At 41.7% G+C, this 19,344-nt stretch overlaps 1 protein-coding gene across 3 annotated transcripts; it reads right to left on the bottom strand.

The window, feature by feature from the left end:
• Nucleotides 1–7,518: 7,518 nt before the first annotated feature.
• Nucleotides 7,519–17,614, bottom strand: PVALB (parvalbumin). Of its 3 annotated transcripts, none has more exons than XM_048932383.1 (5): nucleotides 17,472–17,614; nucleotides 16,866–16,933; nucleotides 14,920–15,052; nucleotides 14,211–14,320; nucleotides 7,519–9,040 (listed from the first exon to the last, which is right to left on the bottom strand). In XM_048932383.1, the coding sequence occupies exons 2-5, from the start codon at nucleotides 16,924–16,926 to the stop codon at nucleotides 9,012–9,014; spliced, it is 333 nt and encodes a 110-aa protein (XP_048788340.1). In that variant the 5' UTR covers nucleotides 16,927–16,933; nucleotides 17,472–17,614; the 3' UTR covers nucleotides 7,519–9,011. The 3 variants fall into 3 exon arrangements, with proteins under 3 accessions (XP_048788340.1, XP_048788332.1, XP_048788322.1); XM_048932375.1 differs by lacking the exon at nucleotides 17,472–17,614 and adding an exon at nucleotides 17,204–17,419; XM_048932365.1 differs by lacking the exon at nucleotides 17,472–17,614 and having other exon boundaries at nucleotides 16,866–17,188.
• Between the last annotated feature and the right edge of the window lie 1,730 nt (nucleotides 17,615–19,344).

Here is a 19,344-nt window from a genome sequence, read left to right as displayed (position 1 = left end):
CACCTCACCACTCTCTCGGTAAAGGACTTCCTCCCGATAGCCAACCTAAATCTTCCCTCCTTCAACTTAAAACCGTCTCTGGATATATTAAAAACCTGCCTGGAAGCTTTCTTCTGCAATGTGCTCCACAGAACCTACTTTTAGCGGGGGTTTGGACTAGATGATCTCCAGAGTTCCTTTCCAACCCCTACTGTTCTGTGATTCTGTTCTATTTGTGCAACCTTTGCATTATCCTTGTCTATTTGTAATATTGTCCCAGTTTACTGACAGGTTTGTATGTGAAGGTTTTGAGGCTTTGTTATGATGTACTTGAGATTTATTGATCATGTCTATAATGTAAATGTAAAGTACTATCCATCAGCATTTACCAAGGTCTCAAACATCTCTACCATTTTACTCTGGGGATGTTTAATAGAAGGCATAGATTATGCTAGAAGTGGAATTGTCATTGCTATTGAGAATTTCTGCTTTGAACCTGGCTAGATCCTTCATCACATTCTTTACTTTTCTTCTAGCACCCTGGTCCTTTGTCTCATTTCTTCTTTTCCTGCTTCCCTCTGCATGCACTTGTATCCTTGCTTTATTTCAGCTGTCCTTTTGCCCCATACCTTATATATATTTTTTCCTCTGCCTGATTTCTCCTAGGTAAAAGTCCTTCCCTTGTCTGCACTGACAGTGATAGATTAAGGATGGAATTACTTATCTACACCTTATAATCCAAGCAGAATTGCATTCTGCTGTTAGCAGTCCACAGGGGTTGCTGCTGAATAAATTGGAGTACCGGTAGCTGTGCTCACTGAAGCTTCTCTCATCTTGAATACATGAAGAGGGAGGGGGAAAGAAACCCTGCAGGCTTGAAAAAAAAAAACAAGCCAAACATAACACAAAGCAAAACACCAAAAACCACAGCACAGGATGAGGTTCTTACCCCAGAGAAGTGTTGATTAGGTTAAATCCTGTACTTAGCAGCTAAAGAGAAATAGAGCACTCCTTTACTCACCCATTTCATTTCTTTATCAAGTCAGAAGTGCCCCTTGCCTAATACGAGCAGGATAAGTTGCCCTGGCAGCTGCAGGACCATGAAATTTGAAATCACGTTTCTTTAGGCAATGGTCACGAAGCAGCAAATAAACAGCATGTGGGGCTCACAGTTCATCAGGTTCCAGATAGTACTGTGGCTCCAGCAGGAGTGGCAAAGAATGGCAACAGCAAGGCGAAGTAGGGCTTTGCAGTAAGGATTAAACGAAGGTGATGTGATCTTTAGACTGATAAATGGTTTGTGTGTCTGTGGGATGCTTAACTATTCCCTTTGTTATGTCCTTCACAACATGTGCCTGTTCAAAAGTGATTCTGGTGAGGCAGAACTCAGTAATATTCCTAGGACTTGGTTTTGTATTTCAGATTCAAAGATCTGGGGTATGTTCTGGGTTGAGCAGGTTACAGCCTGTGTCTTGAATGGGCTGATGTTTTTGAGGTACTAATGTAGCTATTCTTGGAGTCAGCAATGCTTCTCAGGAGGGCATTAATGCTGGTGAAAGGAATTAGTAGATCTTTAGGTAAGAACTTGCTTAAATGCAAACTGTATCATCAGTTCCTTTTTAAATCTTATGTTACTGAAAAACAATATGACAAAACAGAGTAAGAAAAACCTTGAAAATTGAAAATTGATGAGCATTCAGAGTTCACGTGGCTCTTAATCTGTATGCATCCTCACAACATTAACTATGAATATTTAGTGATATGTCTGGAGAGCTCTGAAAACTGCAAGAAGCGAGGGGGGATCCCTCAAGATTGCTTTTTGTTTCTTTTATTCAAAGTGAGACTATTAGCACAGAAGTATGGATATGGATGCTTTCTATATTGCTGTTGATAACAGGTCTTCTGATCTTTCTCTTTTGTGGTAGGGACTGAGACATGAAGGCTTTTTGGATGAGACTCTGCACTGAAATTTAAGATGATTATGAAATGGTGGAATCAGCCAAAGGATTTTTTGGCAGCTACAGCAGCACTTCTGACCGATCTGGCAAATCTGCCATTTCTTTCTGATGTACTACACTGGGAAAGTGGAAGTTAGGAATGAATGGTGGTTGTAGCATCAATAAGAAAGTGGTAAATTATTATACGTAGAGTACGTGTCTCTGCAAGGTTATAGACTTGGTTTGAGCATGCTAGTTTTAACTGTTTTGTCCTCTATTCTGATGAATATGGAATGAGGGACAGATTTCTCAAGGATGTGTTCAAATCCACAAGGATAAAGATAAGGAGAGTTACTTGGAATAATTATTCTGAATATGCCTGGAAAAATTCCAGCTTGATTCTTTCTTATTTGTTTGCTCTTGCATATTGTAAATAGGAAAATCAGAGTCACAGTTTAGTGTCAGATTGCACTGAAAAATAGTAAGGCTAGGAAAAATACTGGGAAGAGAACCCTAATCTTTATGCAGTTTTTAGCAGTATAGCCCAAAGCATTAGACATGGATAGCTGATTTGGAATCTGAAGCCTCATACGGAAGTCTTCATGCAATATAGATTTCTTAGTAGTAGTTTATTTGTTGGGACTAAGGATTTAGTGTGTCCTTGCATGAGGCCTGCACCTTTCCCAGCACTGAGTATGCTCTTATTGGAGCAGCCACTCTTGTGCTCCTAAGCAACACTGGATTTGCTTCTGCATTGTGGGGAAGGGGCTGTAAGATACAGAATAGAAGAATGTGTGACGTCTTTGGTTGTGCTACCCGTAATTTCATGGTGCCATTTGTTACGTGGTGATGATGGTTGTGGTATCAGCTGATCAGCTGGAAATTTTTTTTTTTTTTGGATCTCTGGCTGCTGTCAGTGCTTAAAAAGCAACTGCTGGCTTTACACTTGTACTACCTCTTATATTAAAACTATAAGACAGTCTGCATCCAGATAATTAGTTTTATAAAAAGTAAGTGGTGATGGTTTTTTTTTATACTGTTCCTAAGATTTAGGGTTTGAATTTTCAGGATTTTCTCTGCCACTGTGACTGATAGAATTTTTTGGCCTTTCCTGACAGCTGAGAGTCAGCCATGTGACCACAGCTTTCATGGGAGGCAGAAAAAAGAAATACTTGAGACTCCTAAAAGAAACGAGGAGTCTGCATCTTGCTGTTTTCTACCATCTCCGCTTGTCTAAAAGGTTATTATTTAGGCACAAACTTTTCCATCCTATGTATGTCCTTTCTTTTCAAGGTCAATTTATGATAATGTGTTGATAATACAATAAAACCTCTCCTTCTCCAACCTATTCAAATCCTCACTCTAATCACCTGCTCTGGATTTTTTATCTCCCCAAATCCCAGACCCCAAATTTCTATGTTGTTCACCCTCTGGCCTCTATGTTACAGCTTTCCCTTGCCATGAATTTCTAGCTCTCTAATATTAAAAGCAAAAATTCCCCTCCTTAATTCCCGGTTGATGCTCACACCAGCTACTTCCGTCCCATTTGCTGTCAAGCCTTGCTAGATGAACTCTTCATCGCTTTTCTCCTACAGATGTGGATCCTGCTTCTGAAGAAGTCTTAAACAACTTGGCCACAGAGTGAGCTAATAAAAATTCTGAATGAGTGTGATCTCGTGCTTGTAAAAACAGCGTACAGAAAAAAAATTACATGGGGAGCCCTTCATTGTTAACCTGCTCTGTGGTTTGTACTCAGTAGACTAGGTGAAATTTTAGGCTAATTTTGACCTATTAGGCCTTCGTTGAGAAATAACTTACATTATACCGGTTATCTTCCTTTGGAGCATTCAAAATGAAGATACACTTGAACGCCAGGATCCTCAGCAGGCAAAGAAAAAGATGTAGGATCATTAAATTTATGGATAAATGTCTCTTAAGACTCCTCTGCTTTGCTAAGGAGGCTATCACGTGTGAACAAGAGAGTTAATGCATGCAGGGAGGAACAGAAAAACACCGGCTCTAGTAATGGAGATTGTTACAGAACATAATTGAACACTGACTGCAGCAAAGCTGAAAGGAGACTTGCATTACAATTACATAAAATCTTTATTTTTTCCCCTAACCTCTGATTTGAGCTGTCTGACTAAGAGCAGGTGCTGGGCAATAGCTCAATTTCAACAACCCGTTGCAGCTGAAAGAGTGGATGCAGTTGTGCTGTATCCAGCAAAATTGAAAATTACTTTAAAGGGGGATGGAATGCAAATGTTTTAAGACAGCAAATCTTCATTCATTTACAGAAGGAAGCCTAAAATTAGCAAAGCCACATTATTCTAATTTGTCTCTATATTAGAGCAGTAATAAGTGCTTGATAATTTACTCTTACCTTTCTATTTTCATATATAATGATACATTTTTAAAACAGCATTGCATTATGGAGCTACTGGAAATGAAGTTTGTTAACCATTGAAATTCACAAAGTACCCTTCCGGGCAACATTTCCAAAACAGAAAAATGGTTCTAAATTATTTGGCTTTTCTGCAACCCATGGCCTGTCCATCTAGTGCCTATTAGACATTTGACCTCACTTTCAGCTCAAGCTCTGAAGTGGCAAAGTTGGAATCAGCAGGTAGTTACTGTATTCTTTCCAGTTGGCAGCTTGAGCATCTGTTTTTTAATGCCAGCGTGGTACCACTTAGAGTGAAACCATCTGTATTTTTGTAGGTGAGCTGTTAATGGCTCAAGATGAGTATCCCCTAGAATTAAAACCTGTAGTATTATGAGTTGGCCATTCTCATTCAGGCACTGACAAGATCCTTTCTCTTAGATTTTCCTAGATGGGAGACCAAACAAGTTTATGAAAAAAAATCTTTTCTAGCTACATGATATATTGCCTAATTAAGTACCTTCCAGTGTTTTTATTTAGATCCTTTTGTGTTTGTATCACTATATTCTTGCAGCTATTGCAGTTCCTTGTATTTATTTGGCAGGTGGAGAAGCGACTCTACTATTTGCATTTATATTAATTTTTGTGTTTAGATGTATACCAAGCTTTGTCAAGCTTTGTCACTTTATTAAGTAGGAGAGCAGTAACCAGAAATGTACCTCCTCCCATGTGAAGTAATTGTCCCACAGTAGGAGATCCTACAGTGTGGGAAGGTTTTGACAACTGATCGCTCATTATCACAGCTAACCTCCTTCAGAAGCATTTTGCTTTGCTCTCACTTATTTAATTGAGAAGCTGTTTTAGGAGTGGAATTTCTAAAGGGTGTTTCTCTTTGGGAAAGAGAATCTGCCAAAATATTCTTTCTGAATGAAGGTGAGTTTGTGCAGCAATTCACATTCGCACACACTGAGCAATGAGAGAGGCCAGGACCTAGGGGAGGTGTTCCAATGACTTGCATGTACTGAAGTCTACAGTCTTGCATCTTTGACATTCTTACAAAAATGTCAGCAAAAACTTTAATCACTGCTTGATTTTGATAGTTTGATGTATGCTCTGAAATTTCTCTTTCATTCGCAACTAATTTATAAATAAAATTGTTTTCTTTATCTGCTGACAGCATAAATCTCCACCTGGGATTTTAGATTCAACTGAACTTCTTTTGTGCTTTATGCTCATTGGCATAAATCCTGTGGGCTGATTTGTGTCTTCAGGAAACCTCGTGTAAATTTGCACTCTTCAGTGTTGAATTGTTTGATTGAGGCAAAACTTATTTAAAAATAAACCTGCAAAATTATGTAATTTTTAATTCCATAGCAAGAACAGCATTAACTGTTTCAGATGGAATATTGTTGATGCTTAGAGGCTTTGTTGGTGTTGCTGGAGAGTGTGAACTGCATTCCCAGTCTTCAAAAGTATTTAGAATCTGGAGGAAAGTGTCCTTACTCTTCACTCGAAGATGCAAAGTCAGAGGAGGCAAAAGAAGCAAATGAGAAAGCTTTTCTTCAATGAAGTGAAGAGTGATGGCATTCATGGGACGTTAGGCAGCGGTACGCTCGTGACCGGTGGATAGACTGTAAATATAAATTCTACCTCAGTTTTTGCAAAACGAACAGGTGTTATGGCCTCCAGTCCATTGGTTCCAAAAATAAGGCATGTGGGAAATTGCTGATCCATGAAACTCTATTAAAAGCTTGGCAGGACCTTGTAAAGCATAAACAATTATGTGTTTGTTGGTTAAAGATTTGGTACTGGTAGACAGCGATCTTAGAAATGTTAAGAGTTGATGATGATCTGTTGGTGTAGATCTTCTTTGTTGAATGTTTTGTCCTTTGTCAGGAAATCATATTTTGCCTATGACTTGGGGATCTGCTTCTTCCTTTTGAGCTGCACCTGAGAGAGATCTCAGTTTCTTTTCTAGCAATATATAATATCAATATGAACAAGTAGTATCTTTTTCATATGGGTAAAAGTAATTTTCTTATCTTAAATCATCCAGTTGAGTCTTGTTTCAAGCCACTGGTTTTATACCTGATGAGGGGATGTGTGTTGCTTATTTAAAATTTTATCTTTGATGTGATGATGAAATTGTTGCTATGTTTGTTTGCTTGCTTGGTAACTTCTGCTGCATTACAACTGGGGGGTAAAATAAACTGCAGAGGATTTAATATTCATAACAAAGGTGATAATGCCAGTAAAGAAAATTAAGGTAGATGTTTCTCAGAGAAGCTTAATTTCTGTGCAAATTAACACATCTTTCTGTACGAAATTGTACATCACAGGACAACGTGGGTTTTTTTAGACACCTGTATTTTTTTTTTTCTCTACTGCTAAAGGCATAAAATACTGAAGTTTGAACGTTGAATTTGAAATCCAGTTAAGAATAATGATTTAAAGCAGAGTTTGAGAGTTCTGATGGTGTGGGTAGATGACCCAGGTATGCTGGCTGCATACTTGCACAAACTAACCTAAGGTGTGGGTAGTGAGGTGTTGGTTCTTGTTTGGAATATCAACTACTGTCTACCATGAAAAGTGAAGGTGCCATGTTGGAAGTCTCTGAACGTATTGTCAGTGGTATTCTGATTATAACTCTTTCTGTCTGAAGGTAAAAGGATAGTTCTTTTAATCTTATCCAGTGGAAAAATATAGGCTGATTAGACCCTAAGTGCTGCTTGTTCAGGGGTGATTGAGGGACTAGTGTGAAAACAGACTGATGTAGGAATCACTGGAGTCTTCAGACTTTTATACTGATAAAATATCTCAATGAAAGTTACTTCAACTTGCTTTATTTCCAATAGAGTACTGTAAATAACTTGGTAGATTCATTATTTGCCATTTGTTCTATTGTGCTTTTTTTTTTTTTTCTTTTCTTTTTTTTTTTTTTTTTTTGGCAAAGTGCTGGATAAAATTACAGGCTTTTTTAATCACACACAAAGATGTATTAAAATGTAAGACAGACAGAGAACATAAAAGCCTTTGGCTGCATAACGATTTTTATGGTATTTCTTTGATTAAATGGATCTTTATTCGTGATGCTTCTGTGTTCGTGGGACTAACATTTTTTTCTGTGGCCCTCTGCACTTTTGCAATTACGCCTCATTACCACTTGAGGTCAGCAGCTGCCGAGAAAAAAAATAAATAAACCATCTCTCTTCGTTGCAGTACATTTTCATTTGCTTTATTTGGATACATAAAAATCAATACATTTTTCAGATCCGTATATACACTGTGCAAAACTAGAGGATTTCTTTTGGGTGAACAGCAGCTTCAGCAAAAAGTCTTCCTTGTAAGTGACTGTAGAGGGAAAACCTAGGATGGCTTTTGGGAGTGTTTATTGGGTTTGCAAGTAGCATCAGCAATTGCTGTGGCAGAGAATGGAGCTCTGTACAACGTGGTGGTGACGTTTCAATCTCAACCTTTTATTTTTTTTTTAATATGAGATTAATGATAATCAGAGTGAGATATTATTGCTGCAGGGAGTAGTTTGGAATCAAGAAATGGAAGATACCTTTCCTCTTAATTGAGGTGTTAATCAATGTTCTGTCACAATGTGGGAGAAATGTTGTCTAAAAGTGATTTATTTCCACTCTAAACTTTGATTTAAAAAAAAAAAGAAAGAAAGAAAGAAAGAAAAAAGCAGTAGATTTGTTTCAAAGTTACTGACAAAGATTTGGGAAAGAAGCATTTGGTTCTTTGCTCTGTCATAGCCTTACTGTTGGCTACTTGCTTCTGTAGTCTGAATCTCAGTTTCCTGTATGTAACTCTAAGAAAGATGTTCACTGTTTTTGATAGTTGTAGAAGATACACTTTTTAATATAAACATATTTGATACTCCATTTTAACAGCGGGAATGTCAGCATTAGCATCACAGCCAAATCTTGATGCTCCTTTCCTCACATCCATAATGTTGTCTCTTTTGACTAATGCATCCTTTCTGTCCCAGGTACTTGTATAACATTGCTAATAAATATACCCTGTGTTTCAAAAGTGATCACACTTTAACACTTCACAAAGTTATCCCTGTGCATGATGAGCAACTACTGATACTCTTGTCAAATCTTAAAATCCCCCTGCATGAGGCAGATTTAGCAAATTATACAAATAGTTTACCAGTCACCGAAATGCATCAAGAAGATGTAGGTTAACATGTAGGAAATTCATTCTAGCTATAACAACTGATTAAGTCAGAAGAACAAACTGCCAAATGAAGTTGGGTGATTGCCATTGCTAGTGATTTTCCAGGCTATGAGTATGCATCCATCTATGGCTTAAAAATAATGCAGTCAGTTCTGCCACAATTCAGAGCCTGGACTGAATGACTCATTTTGTGCAAGTTTTATCCCAAATAATTATCCCAAAGAAGCAGGGGTGTCAGCAATAAATAAATGAAATAAAGAAAATTTTCACTCAACGTCTGCCAAGACTACATGAAATAAGAAACAAGTGATAGTGAGAGCGAGTGGAGCCCAGATTGATGTGACCTTTATTATTTTAACAGTGTCTTTCAGCACAGTTACAGAGTTGCAGGATTGCAGAGAACAGAGCTGGAGTATAAAATAACATAAATAAATAGAACAGGAGCCAAAGCAGTCAGCGGGAGGTGGTTGGAATTGGGCAGTGAAGGATGGGTGAAGGGTTTGCATTGCTTAAAGCCTTTATGATTCAGCCACCATAGTTGCAAATTCTGGAAAGGGGAATAAAAAGAAAAGAAAAGAAAAAGATTCAAATGTTAAAAGAAGGAAGATATAAAGAAAGAAGAATCAGACTACAATGATTACAGATTCACTGATGTAGCAGAGACATCACAAGAACAGAAGAACAAAAGAAATCCAAGTTAATTCAAGTTAATTCCTAAGTTGCTGTTGACTTAGGAAATCTTGTAGTGAAGTGAAATAAGTTCTTGAGGGCAAGGGAGGGAGAAGCTATGCATGCCAGACTGTCAGAACTGTCTGCTGCTATTCATGTGAAGAACTTGATTGGTTTCCTGTTTTTCTTTTGTAAATCTCAATGGGATGAAGGCAAGAGCTAGAAATTTAATTCTGCAGTCAGATAAATTTCCTTTCTATCAGATTTTGGCAAAGAGACTCGCGAATGAGTCTTTCAGAGTATTTGTGTCCCTGCGTTATAAATATATTACACGCAAACTCGATTTTGGACTGGCAAATTGACTGAAAATGATAGATTACAAAACAGAAGGCTGACTCCACTGTAAAAAAACCTACATAGTAATGTTGACCACGTTGATGATGATGAGAAGAATCCCTCTGTGATTTCAGAGGGCTGGGATTTTATTCTGTGGCTTTTATTAGCATTATACCCATAATGTTTACATAAAGGTATCTATCTGCAGTTTGGGATAATTTTATAGTGTAATATATATAATGCCTTTCAGAGCTGTATTACCTATGGAGGTTAACATTCATAATTCCATCTAAACTTGAATGAGTCACAGTTGTATGTACCGAAAAGTGTTAAAAATCACAGATTAAAAGGAATCCCAGCGAAGGAAACAGAGACGATGGAAAGATTAGAGGGTCTACAGATAGAGCAGTTTATGGATTTAACACAACCAGCTGAGAGGAAGGTGACAAATGGGAGGGAGACATCTGTAAAAGCTCAAAAGAAAATTGTGGGAGTTTGACATAACAAAGAGCAATGTCTTTCAACTCAAAAAAGCAGGTGAAAATTGGGCATTTCACAGAACGTTCTAACGTTCAACTGGAAAATGTAAATCTCTAACTCACGGATATCTCTACTGATGTGTATGTACAAACAGATAATTCTTCTGATGACGTGTCCAAAAATATTTGGCCAAACACTCGCACGCCAGACTGAGAAGTAAGTGTCAGAGGGTTTAAATTAAATCCACAATTGTCCATCATTTTGAAAGAAGTACATCCAAATTAGGATTAGTTATGCGGATTACCTAACATGAAACGTGTATAAATCCCGTACATGGTGGGGGTACTTAGATCAAAAGTGCTGCAAACTGAATTTAAGAGATAACATAAACCACTTGTGATAGAAACCCAGGCTGTTCTGGGCAGGAAGGGAAAGCAGTTATTAAATCAGTGTGTGAATAGATCCTGTAGAGAGAGACATGCACTCCCATAGATGAAACCTTGCTAAAAGGGAAAACTAACAATGCATATTCTATTAGAACAAGTTGTCATGCTTGTTACTGCTAAATTAATCCATTTTTAAAACAAGTTCTATCTACAGAATGTGTTTGGGAAAGGTCATTCAACCTGAAGCAAGAGGATTTCTATACTACCTTATGCTAGTGATTTTATCACTTGCTGGCAATATATTTCAAGGGTACTTTCTGAAAGCCACCAAACCATAAAGCCATAAAATGTTCCTTCATGAATAATTGCTATACACTTCATACTTTATCCAGTATCTTCAGTATGCTTTATAGATATTTCAGAGATGCTCCAGTTGAATAATTTTGCAAACTACTTTGCCAACTATTTCCATGTGAAGGTTAGTTCAACTCTAGGGTGATTGTGGATGCATTGTCACAAAGCATATCCATACATGCAAAATTTATGAGATATGGCACTGTTTACTAGACCCGGTATGTTGCTCACTTTGGTAACAGTTTATTGCTATTGAATGGCCTGTTGGTGAAATAACCTTTCTGATTGACTGCATCCTCTCCTATAGCTGCAATTCGCCTTCCAAACAAATACAAAAATGCACAAATGATAGTAAAAGGATTTTCAGTATTTTGCTTGCTGTCTTGCATTAAATCTCTGATGTAAAAGGGAAGGATTGCCCCCCTCTGTTTAGTACAGTTTAGTAGTATATACTCTAATGTGTACCTGGTAGTACTTTACCAAAATGACAGATTTAATGACAGAGAACAAGTTGTAGAATAATTTCTCTCACTGGGTTCAATTTCTACATTATCAAATGTACTTATAATGACTTACACTGATTTATTTTTTGAAAAAGCAAAAGGAGGCGTGAGAGAAGGACTTCCAAAAGATTTTTCTCTGTTGTAAATGACTTTTACTCATGGCAAGGTCATGGCATACCAGCTGTAATTTTGAATGCAGGATGCCTCACTTTTGCAACTTTTAAAGAAAGTAATAAGAATATTTGTAAAAGCTTTAGAAGTTGACCTTTGTTGAGTAAAAGACTTTGACTTAGGATATTTTTCCTTTTGTTCCATCTTCAGCACGCAACCATTGAAAATCTTCTACTTTGTGTACTTTCTCGAATCTGTTAGTAATAAGAAACTGAAAAGCACGATGTGTCTGTCCACTGCTAAAAACATGATAAAATTTCAATAAAACATTATGAGCAAAAGCCTGCCTTTTTTTTCCTGCCTCCTTCTTAAAGGAATTTTCCAGAAGCTGATGGCACTACTTCGGCATCGCTTCACATCCAATCTGAAAGCTAATGCCTGTAGTTTTATTTGGTAACCAACCTGGCTTTGGCCTAGATTTTTTTTTCAAATTCTTCATTTTCTGTTCACATCAATGGAACATAAAGAGGCTTGGCATCTCAAAGTAGGTAATTGTGTCTTGCATGAACATGCTGCAGGTTTTTAGCTCATTGGAATGGGTTGAGCAACCACAAATTACAAATCTCGATTCAGTAAGTTGATACAATAATTTCTGAGCTGGACAGTCTTGCAGAAATGAAAGAAGGCTTTAAATGAGAGACCTAAGAGAGGAATTTGTAACGTGAGACCTCATATGAAAGAAGGTTGATTAAGAGGTTGAGATTAATGTTTGTGGTGAAACAGCTGAGAGAAACAGCTTTCTGGTGGTAAAAGACAATCCATTAAGCCTGACTGCTATATGATATGATGTACATTTATGACTGTGATTAATTTAGGTAGGCAGTTATGAGCACTTATAATCTGGAATTGGATTTATGAACCAAAGAAAAAGGTGTGAAATATCAGTCATCCTTGCCCTTTGGTCACAGTTCCAGCTGTTTCCTTTGCCTGTTCTTCCAGCCTTCGTGGTGTAACTGTTTGTCAGAGTCAAATTTAAGGAAGGGAAAAGGAACAGAGTTTATGCAGTAGTAATGTGGCAAGAAGAGAGGAGAGGAGAGGAGAGGAGAGGAGAGGAGAGGAGAGGAGAGGAGAGGAGAGGAGAGGAGAGGAGAGGAGAGGAGAGGAGAGGAGAGGAGAGGAGAGGAGAGGAGAGGAGAGAAGCTCTTCATTCTCTTATTTGGTATAAATTCAGAGTAATTCTATTTCAGAGTTAAGGAAGAGTGGTAATTGTAGAAGAAGGAGAAAAAGAAGTGTTTCCTATTGTTTTGTTACAGTGTAATAACTTTCAGGCATTGTGTCAACTTTAAAAAAAGTGCTATGGTTGATCTTGCATGAAAGTGTTAATGTCATTCTTTCATATTAGCCAAAATGGTTCTGTGATGTGCTTATTTTATTCCAGTTGAGCTGATTTTTGCTCTGCAGCCTTCTGCATAACTAAGAATGTGTCTGAGGTGGGGTTGGCCAATCAGCTGCAAGCTTACTTACCTGAATCAAGTTTTCTTCTGAAAATTGTGCCCACTGACTTTAGTGTCAGCGCCACTCATTTCAATGGGAATAAGAAGGCCCCATATAGTATATCAGAAGTGAAATGATGACATACTCCTCAGCCTCAGTAACACTGCTAAAGTCTAGCAAGAGCTTCCCCTGAGTGCTTTGCAATTGCTCCTCTGCAACTGTAATATAATCAGCATCTAATAAATGAAGAACTTTTAGATTAGAAACAGGATGATAGTCATGGATATGCCATTGTGCTACAAGCAGACACTTCAGCAAGTGTATCACCTGACTGTCCAAGGATAACTCTGTATGGCACTGCTTCAGCTTCTAAACTAGGAGACTGTCAGGTAACCTCATTTTGCCTTTTATTCCTTTTTATAATTGCTTTTTATTTGTAGACAACGTTTTTGTATTGATCTCAGAGTTCAGGTGAGAGAGATGTGAGGTTATTATTATTATTTTTTTAAAGATATGTTTACACTTCAACCTATCATGTAGCTTATCAGCACTGTGAAAACTTAGCAATTGCCTGCTGTCTGGGTGATTTAGTGCTCTGGCCACAATCCCCTGCTATCATCTCCTGCAGTGAGGAAGGATGTAATTCAGAAATGCCTCTTCCAGCTTTTCTCAGGGATACAGAAGAAAAAGATGCAGAAAGAAAAGGGAGAACGTTTTCCTGTGGGCCAATTTGATTCATCCCAAGGGGATATTGAAAACAGAAGTAATTTTTCTTAAGCAACACCGTGAGGGAATTTCTCACTCTTTGTAGTTCTCATGTTTAGAAAAAGAGAGTGATGAGGTCTTTAGGTGTGAAGACCTACACAGACACTAGCAGAGTGGATGGACTGTTATTGGATGACTCCGTGGTGGCAGACTGACTGTACTTTGAATTTTAAGGACATTGCAAGGCTTTGAACAATTTCAGAAAGCATTTCTTTCTTTTTCAGTAGTCACCAAGGCAAAATGCTGGTACTCAGCTATTTTCTTTTCTAAATTCTATATTCACACCTCTCTGTGAAGTTTCAGTGTCCTGACCCACCCTGCACTGAGAAAGAATAAAATGACTTAAAGAAGAAGTTGTGTTGGTATTTATTCCTACGTCCCTTAATTACAAACCGAACTCTAAACTCTTGCCCCCTCTAGTGTCAGAATTCGGCTCCTATTTCCCCTGAAGCCTTGCGAGCAAGGTACGGGCAATGTAGCAAGGCTTGACGTTTCATTAAACCCACATTGTGCCCTTCAGAAGGTCACAGCCCGCGGTGATTCCTAGTTTTACTCAGTTCTTATGTGTAAGAGTAATACTGGATTTTTCCTATGGAAGTTTATGCCTCTGGTTACATACCATCAGCGCCAATTTTACCATCACCATCCTTATCTCCAGCAGCCAGAAGAGCCTTTGTCTCTTTGTCTGATAGGTCTCTGCCATCTGGGGTAAAGCCCTTCAGCACAAACCTAAGGAGGAGGAATGGAAAAAAAAAAAAAAGAAAAGAAAATTGTTGTTTGTTTGTTTGTTTGTATCAGAACAGTTTCACTTTGAAACTTCTTTTTAGTACTTATTTGCATTGCTGTTTCCATATATGAGGTGGAATCCATGGTTGTGCCTTCAGCAGAGGTCATAGAATCACAGAATCATTTTGGTTGAAAAAGATCTCTAAGTTCACCTGGTCCAACCATCAGCCCATCCCCACCATGCCCACTGACCACATCCCTCAGTGCCACATCCACATGGTTCTGGGACACCTCCAGGGATGGAGACTGCACCACCTCCCTGGGCAGCCTGTGCCACCGCAGCACTGCTCTTTATCATCTGGAAAGAGCACTGTACTCTGAATCTAAGTGAAGTACCATCCATGAGGTATTCACTCACGAGTCTGAGGGATCCTCAGCTAGCTAACTCCAACACACTATCATTCTTACACCAGCAAACAACTGATTATTGCACACAAGTACCAGCTGGGAGGCTGAACCATAAGCTGTTATCTACAGTCCTGTGAAAAAGAGATCAGACTCTTAAGGTGAGGCTATTTGAGAAACACCATATCTTTACTTACTTTAACTCTTCCTCTTCAATGAAGCCACTCCGGTCTTTATCAAGGATATGGAAAACCTTCTTCACATCTTCTGGGCTCTTCTTTTTCAAACCCACCATCTCGAAAAACTTCTTGTAGTTAAAAGATTCGGCTGCTATAAGGGGGTGAAAAGCCATAGAATGGTTTAGAAAAATCTTTAAAACTTATATACATACATAACCTTTTCTTCCTTACTGCTTCATGTTCCACCCTGGGAGGCAAAAGTACATTCTAGCCTTGCTGTGGCAGGAGCTAAATACCTACACTGCAATAGTCATGCTTCACAAACACTCGTTTAAATAAACAAATGGTGAGAAGGGCACTGTTTCCGTTTTGCAGATGAAGAACTGAGCTACAGAGGGATGGAGACTTGCCCAAGGTCACACAGGAACTCTATGCAGAGTTGGAGGCTGAAGGCTAACCTGCCCACTCTCATTTCAGTGCCTTAAAATATGTCTTGCTGAGTTTTACACTAAAAAAAGAGAAGTGTTCAGAGAGCAAACTCCGCCTATTAGACCACTGTCACTTTCTGATATTTCCACCCCCGTGGACAGGATCTATTTTAGTGCACATGGCTCGTACAGTTCTAGTCCGTTTTTCCTGAAGGCTCGCCTGAAATTGGCACAGAGTATTCCTACCACTAAAAGCGTGTGCAATCACTGTCTGTAAGCTCGGCTCTGTGCTGTGCCAGCAGGACCCTCTGAGACACAGTCGCTGGGGAAAAAGCAGAGCCCTGGTGATCAGAGAAAAGATAATACGTGGGGTTTACCTGCTGCATCCTTTAACCAAACCACCTCTGTCCCACCCATGCAGCCCCCTGCTAACGGCTATGGTGCAGCCTAGAAAGGTGCTGCTGAAATCCAATCCCGTGACCTCCACAAGGTGCTGAAATATTATTTATTATTATTATTATTATTATCATTATCATTATCATTATGCATCTTTGTTCCCTCCTCAGCTTTTCCTATTACATAAAGCGAAGGAAGATCAATCACTCGAGATCTGCTTGGCTGAGACCCGTCATTAGTAGCTCCTAATTACTTCTGCTCCGGGACTTGGAAACGGCCCTGGAACAATGGGAGCTAATGAGGAAAACAGCTGCCGGATCTAGCAGAGCAGTTCGTTGGTCCCCACGACTTTGTGGCTGCTGAGTTTGTTGGGGCTCAGCGGGTTTTGCACTGCTTCTGTTCGGGAAGGTCACCGCACAGAGCAGGAGAGAAAGGCACTTCGGGACAGGGGGGGGCACAACGCAGCCGTTTCCTTGAGGGCAACCCTTAACAGTCAGAGCACGAAGCACGAAAAGGGCTTGCCGTCAGTTTTGAGAAGAGATGAGGAATATCTGAACACCGGAGGAGCCCGAGATATATGGGACGTAGGGACCGCTGCAGCCATTCGCCCTGCAGAAAGCTCCTGCAGTCGAGCAACGCACTCGCTTGCTCTGCTGCTCTGCCTTCAGCTCCATCCCGAAAAGCAAAGCCAGTTGGGGGATTCCGCATAGGGAGTAAGGAAAGAGCGGGTTTCATCTCCTTGAAATGCAAAAGAGCAGTTCTGCAGTACTTGAAACTGAATGTTAGATGGCTGGAAAGCTGCCGCCGTCCCTATCCTGCATCAGGACGTAATCCCCCTCGGTTCCCTTAGAAGTCTCCTCTCACGAGCAAAGCACAGCCTGCAGCTGCTGCTTACCTTCCTTTAAAAAGGAGCGAGCATTTCACCTCCTTCATGTGCAGAGCAACTTTGCTGAGGATGCAGTCCTGCACCTGATAAACCTGTCACGCCTTCGCCACACTTCTGAAAACGCGTCCTCTTTGCTATCTAATCTAGCTGTAATCTTCCCCGAGCTTAAATAAATGCACTACATCCTGGGCTGGAGAGACGAAAGGGAGGAGAAAAAAAAAATAAAAAAGAAAGAAAGAAAATTAAGCACTCACCTGAAAAGGCTCCCACAGCCTTCTTGATATCCTCAGCGCTGAGCACGTCAGTCATCGCCATCCTGCAACTGTTTGAACAGGGAAGCAAGTGCGAAAAGATTAAAAAAGTGCTTTTCTCATCATTTCTGCTCATATGACCAAAGCTGCAGTGCCGTGTGGGGATGATGGCACGTCGGGAGCGGCTGGCCCGGCGCCAGCCACGGATAAAGCTGCTTGTGGCGGAATGCCACGGGCTGCCGCTCCCTCGGTGCGTACGGAGCGGTCCCCTGAAGGACGGGGTACGGGGATGCCTTCGTGGGGACCCGGCCGGGTGCGCTCCCTGCGGGGCGGTGCCTTACGGGAGCGCTGCGGGGGCTGCGTCGGAGCGGCCGTGCCAAGGTCAAGTCCTCGGGTGCGGTGGAACTGCAGAGCGGATCCCTTCTGTTGGGGAAGTCGGGATGAGCTTTAGCAGTTGTAGTCGGAACTGCAGCATATGCCAAGCTTCAAGCAGCTTTTGGAGTCGGGGAGCAAATGGAACGGAGCTCGTGAACGTTTGCTTTCTCGTTCAAACACTTAAAACGTCCCCCTCCCATCCCGCCCCCCCGTCCCCCCCCCTCCCCCTTAGACCTCGTTTCTTTCGGGCCACTCCATATTAAGCATCATCCGCGCTGAATTCATTATCACATCCCCGCGAATCCCACGGCTGCCGCTCGCACTGTGCTGCAGAGCCCTCCGCGCTGGGATCCGCCGAAGGGGAAGTGGGAGGTGACCCCGCACTCGTGCCGAGCTCCTGCAGGGCGCCGGGGTCCTCAGGCGGGACCCACAGCCTCAAAGGAGCAGCTAAAAGGACTGAGGGATTCTGTGTTTTCTAGGTTTATTTGCTTCAAGAGACAGTGCCCGTTTCTCACCTCGGGTGCAACCCGGTCGCAGAGTTTGGGCAGGAGCCATAGGGTTGAGGTAGCCAAGGTTAAGGCCCAGGAGTAGGGCAGATCTCGGTAGGAACACTGGCATCTCTGCCTGAGGACAGGCGGGGAGGGAGGCGGTGTGGCAGCAGCATCCCCACCCGCTGTCAGCAGCTCCTGCCCGACCCCGCTGACGCAATGGCACCCATGGCCCGAACGCCAGAGCGGCCTCAAAAAGGAGGGGGCTGCTTTGCAGGAGCGTCTGGCTGTCGGTAATCCCTTGGTAAAAGCACGAGCTCCCACACCCTCACCTAGGCGGCCCGAGCTCAGCTCCAGCGGGTGAGTCATTAGCGTGTCACCGAGCGCAGAAGGACGGGGGAGGAGGTGACGTTGGGGTCCCTTCTTTTCTCTTTTCTGTTTTAAACAGCGAAGTCTTCCCTGTGGGAGCGACCGTCGTTCGGAACCATTCCTCCCCCCCCCAGCCCCCCTCCCCCCCCGAAATTTCTATGTATTTCCTAGGATACAAGAGAGTCTTTGTTGTCTTTAAGGACAGACAAACATTGGTGATGGATGGAGGAGCAGCATCCATCTCCTTTACCCACAGGACGGGGTGCACACTCAACCCGGAGGGCTCCGCTCTCCTCAGCTGCCCCAATATTTCCTGCAGTGGTTTCGGAGCCGGGAGGTGGAAGGACGCGGTGCAGAAGTGGTGGAGTTCGGCTCGGAGGATGGAACTCAAGAAGCTCCGTATAGTGCAGTCAGTCGTCTCCCTGTTTTACACAGGTTAATTGTAGTCCCGCCAATATACAACCATTAACAGGAGAAATCACCGTGCTGGTTGCATGATCTTCTGTAATTGGCGTCTCTTTACTTGTTCATATTGATAGATTTTTTTTTCTCTTTCTCTTTTTTTTTTTTTCTTTTTTTTTCCCACTGGAGACGCCTCCATCCTGCTAGGACATCCTCGTCCCCTTTGCCATGTTCAGCATCTGTGCCATCTGCTCAGGAGCCGGGCTTCACCTTCCACCACTTTTTCACTTTCTTTCGTGACCCCGTCGCCGAGGTTACTTCTCCCTTGGAGACCCAGAGCCTCCCTTCGGGTCCCCACGAGCGGGGCTGGCTGCTGCCCATCGGCCTCCGAAGATGCTCTCGTTGCGGGTGAATCGGGTTTCGGTGTCGGCCCCGCTCTGCTGACACGGCAGCGCTGTTAGAAGGCTGCCCTCCCCCGCACGTAACCCAAGCCGGGGACTGACAGAGAGCTGCAGTGCTCGGAGCCTCCTGCCCGAAGCCTCGCTCCGCACCCTGGTCTGGCACCCCCCATCCCTAACGATGCGGGAACCCCTCAGGCCTCAGCCTATTGTGGAAAGGAAGAAGTGAGAAACGCCAGCAGAGCTGCCAATCCATCAGTTGGGGCCCTTTGTGTAGCACGAAGCCCACTGTCCCCAGACTTCCCGTAGAAAGTCAAAGCAGCCGCATGTGGGGTTTACAAAGCGGCACAAAGGGGATTTAAAACGCAGCAGTGGCCCAGGCCCGTCTCTAATCTCGGCGCAGCATCCGCCAGCAAACTTCCAGAAACTTTCAACCGCCCAGCTTTAGTC

The sequence above is a fragment of the Lagopus muta genome, chromosome 1, assembly GCF_023343835.1.
Source record: "Lagopus muta isolate bLagMut1 chromosome 1, bLagMut1 primary, whole genome shotgun sequence".
In the NCBI taxonomy this organism is placed as follows: domain Eukaryota; kingdom Metazoa; phylum Chordata; class Aves; order Galliformes; family Phasianidae; genus Lagopus; species Lagopus muta.
Note: the sequence above shows the minus strand (reverse complement) of the source record. Positions and strands in the feature narration are given on the sequence as shown.